Source organism: Anolis sagrei, chromosome 5, assembly GCF_037176765.1.
Source record: "Anolis sagrei isolate rAnoSag1 chromosome 5, rAnoSag1.mat, whole genome shotgun sequence".
Taxonomy (NCBI): domain Eukaryota; kingdom Metazoa; phylum Chordata; class Lepidosauria; order Squamata; family Dactyloidae; genus Anolis; species Anolis sagrei.
In genome coordinates this window covers 76,766,730-76,769,800 of record NC_090025.1, presented here as the reverse complement: position 1 = coordinate 76,769,800, position 3,071 = coordinate 76,766,730, and the positions used below count along the sequence as shown (strand labels likewise).

The 3,071-nt window shown below is 54.0% G+C and overlaps 1 protein-coding gene across 1 annotated transcript; it reads right to left on the bottom strand.

The window, feature by feature from the left end:
* Positions 1–739: 739 nt before the first annotated feature.
* LOC132775442 (zinc finger protein 618-like) lies at positions 740–2,843 on the bottom strand. Its single transcript, XM_067468379.1, is given in 1 exon segment — positions 740–2,843. A coding segment is annotated over 1 exon segment (1,782 nt). The 5' UTR covers positions 2,522–2,843.
* Between the last annotated feature and the right edge of the window lie 228 nt (positions 2,844–3,071).

The following is a 3,071-nucleotide window of genomic DNA, read 5'->3' as shown; positions in this document are numbered from 1 at the left end:
TGAATCCCAAACTGGGGAAAAGGCAGAATACAAGCAGCAACAACAACGACAGCAGCAACAACACAGTTACTCCCTTGATCTGAATAATACTCTTCTGTTGATGCCATCTGGTATTCCTTTAGCCTGCAAAAAATGAAAGTTTCAACATAACCTCTTAATGTCTATCTGAAGCAAAGGTTAAAAGCTCTAAAACTGAGCAAACCAAATATGTCTCTTCTGATCTCTTTGTATTGTCTGGGATGATATCATTCCGACTAATGCAGACAAGACTGGAGACAGCTTATTTACAGCACCCATTATTATTATCATTATTATGAAGATTTAGTTTTTCATTTTTTATTTCATGCATTATTCTGTGGCTTCTTGACCTGTTTTAGCTGATGCTGACACAATAACAACTTAGAAAATTGAGGAGTATCCCTTTGATCATCTTGTTTCAATCCTTTATAGTGTTCCTTTTGTTTAAACAATCAAATCAAATGCAATTTACTTAATAATAACAACACCACCACCTTTCAAGTCAATTGAGAAACTCAGCTGCCAGAAGATGCCAGAGGAGAAGCATCCAATGGGACTGCTCTCGAAAAAAAGTGCATTGTGTCTCTCTTGGTTTGTGTCCCGGGGCATTCAGAATGAGGTCCACAGTATTTAGTGACTGAAGTGGGGCTCTTGCTTTGGAGGAGCACTGTTTGGCCCGAGGTGCCCCACCCCTAACCATCCCTCCCACCCGCACTGAGCCTTAAAGCATATTGGACTTCGAGAACATGAGCTTGCTCATATCCTCGGCACTGAGGAGCCGCCGCCGCTTGATCAGGAGGGCCTGTTCGCACATATTTACACAGTTGCTGCGGGCGCCCACAGCTGGCACGGCCAGGAGCCAGAAGGCCAGCTTGGCCAGTTTGGTGTGCTTCTGGGTCATGCAGGACCAGTACTGGAAGAGGTCTGGCGGCGCCTGGAAGAGGGACTCCTGCAGGTAGTCGTAGACCTCATTCTTCCCAGAGCAGTTCTCCTCCTGCGCCGGGGAGCCCTCACTGCTGCCACCTCCACCACTGCTTCCACTTCCTCCGCCAGAGGTCCGTGGCTTCTTAGGGGAGGAGGGCTCAAACTCGGCCTCCTCGGACCAGGACTCCTTGACCTCGCCAATCAGCTCGCAGACCTTGCCGATGATCTCCTCGTGCTAATAGGGCGGGACGGAGAGCAGCTTATGCTGGGGGTCCAGGATCATGGCCACTTTGTGAGTCGAGTGGACCTTGAAGTTCTCCTTCAGGGCCTCGAGGAAGAGGTGGCAGAGCTTGCTGATGATGCCGGAGTCATTGGCCTTGGAGGTGAAGAGCTTCTCCAGCTTGACGTAGGTGGGCAGCACCAGCTGCAGGGTGGGCCGGCTCTTGCTGCTCAGCTCGACCACTGTCTGCTTGACGGGGGGCAGGATGGCAGCCAGGTTGCTGAGTAAGTGCTTGTTGAGGTTCTGGATGAGGCTTATCCTCTTGGCCCGACTGTAGAACTCACAGATCTGCTCGTAGCGCTCGTGCACCAAGAGGAGAGAGTCCGTGACCGAGTTCCAGCAGGGCAGGGGCACCGTATCCTCCAGCGAGCCGAAGGTCTCCTTGGCGATGCCGACCGAGCTCGCCAGGTCTTCACAGACATTGAGCAGCTCGATGACTTCATGCATGCTGCAGGCCTGCAGTGTCCACTTGCTCAGAACGCTCTGCACCACTGCGTTGAGAGCACAGGCCGAGCAGTGAAGGTAGAGGCCTGCCTTGGAGAAGGCTGGAGAGCCTGCCTTGCAGTCCGTGACATAGACCGTCCGGATCTCAGGCATCACGAACTCCGAGAGGATGTTCTGTGCCCAGTGGTGGACCAGGTCCCCGCTCTCCCAGATGTCCACCCCCTTGATGCCTAGGACATAGCTCCGGATGCTGTTGCCCTCCGCCTGGTAGGCCGTCAGGATGTAGCAGGCATCGGGTCCCACGCTCTGTGAGTGGCAGGTCACCCCAATGCCCAGGCAAGCGTTGCTGCCCAGGGCGCAAGTGACTTTCACCTTCACCTGTTTGTACATCCGGGGCAAGTGCTTGAGCGCCAGCGAGTCGAGGTTGCCCAGGGCCTTGGTGACCGAGAAGGCCCCGTAGCGGGCGCCGCTGTCCACCAGAGTCTGGGCCAGCTTCACAAACTCCTTCTCGCTCACCACGCTCAGCGTTCCCAGGTCGCGGCACATCACCTGCAGCAGCCGCTCGGCAATGTTCTGCCACTCCTTCTCAGGGATGGCGCTGTTGGCCAGGGAGCTCCCGCCGGACACATTGTTGGTGTTGTTGCGCTGGGGCCACGGCTTCCACTTCTGTTCGATAATGGCTGGCGGAGACCTGGGCTGGTTTGAGGTAACGCTGTTCTCGTTGTCAGCTGCATGGGATTGCATGTGCTCCAGGAGGTTGTTGTAGAACTGGAACTGGATGCCGCAGACCCCACAGGTGTATGGCTCGCTGGAGTTTTGGGAGCTGCTGTTGGTTTCTTCAAAGTTGTTCTGCATCTTGTTTTCCACTCTCCGGCTGAAAGCGCTCTTGATGGGGGCGTGGAGGGCCACATGCTCCTGGTAGGGAGTGTAGTACTTGTAATGCTTGCCACAGAACTCTCAGGTGTAGTTGCCTGTCTTTGGACCAATCTTCTGAAAGGGCTCAGTTTCCTCTTCCTTGACCTTCTCCTTGGCGATCATGGCCTGGTTGTAGGGATCGTCCACAGCATGCAGGTCCCTGTGCTCCTGGAAGCAGCTGTAGTACTTGTACTTCTTCCAGCAGATGTCACAGGTGTAAAGAAAGTTGTCGCCTTGGGAGGTTCCTTTGCCCGACGTGGCTTCCATGTCTCTGTGTGCATGAACATGGGTCTGGAAACAATTGTAATACTTGTATTTCTTTCCACAGATGCCTCACTCATGAGATCCGAGCGTCTGCTGGTTGCACGCCTCCAATCACCATGCAAATCTCTGCTGGCACCTCTCCAGTCCTGTCCTTCAGGCCCTTTTTAGGCCCTTTGGTGCCGCTGCCATTGTCCTGCCAGACCACCTCCTGGACGTAGTCATCCGG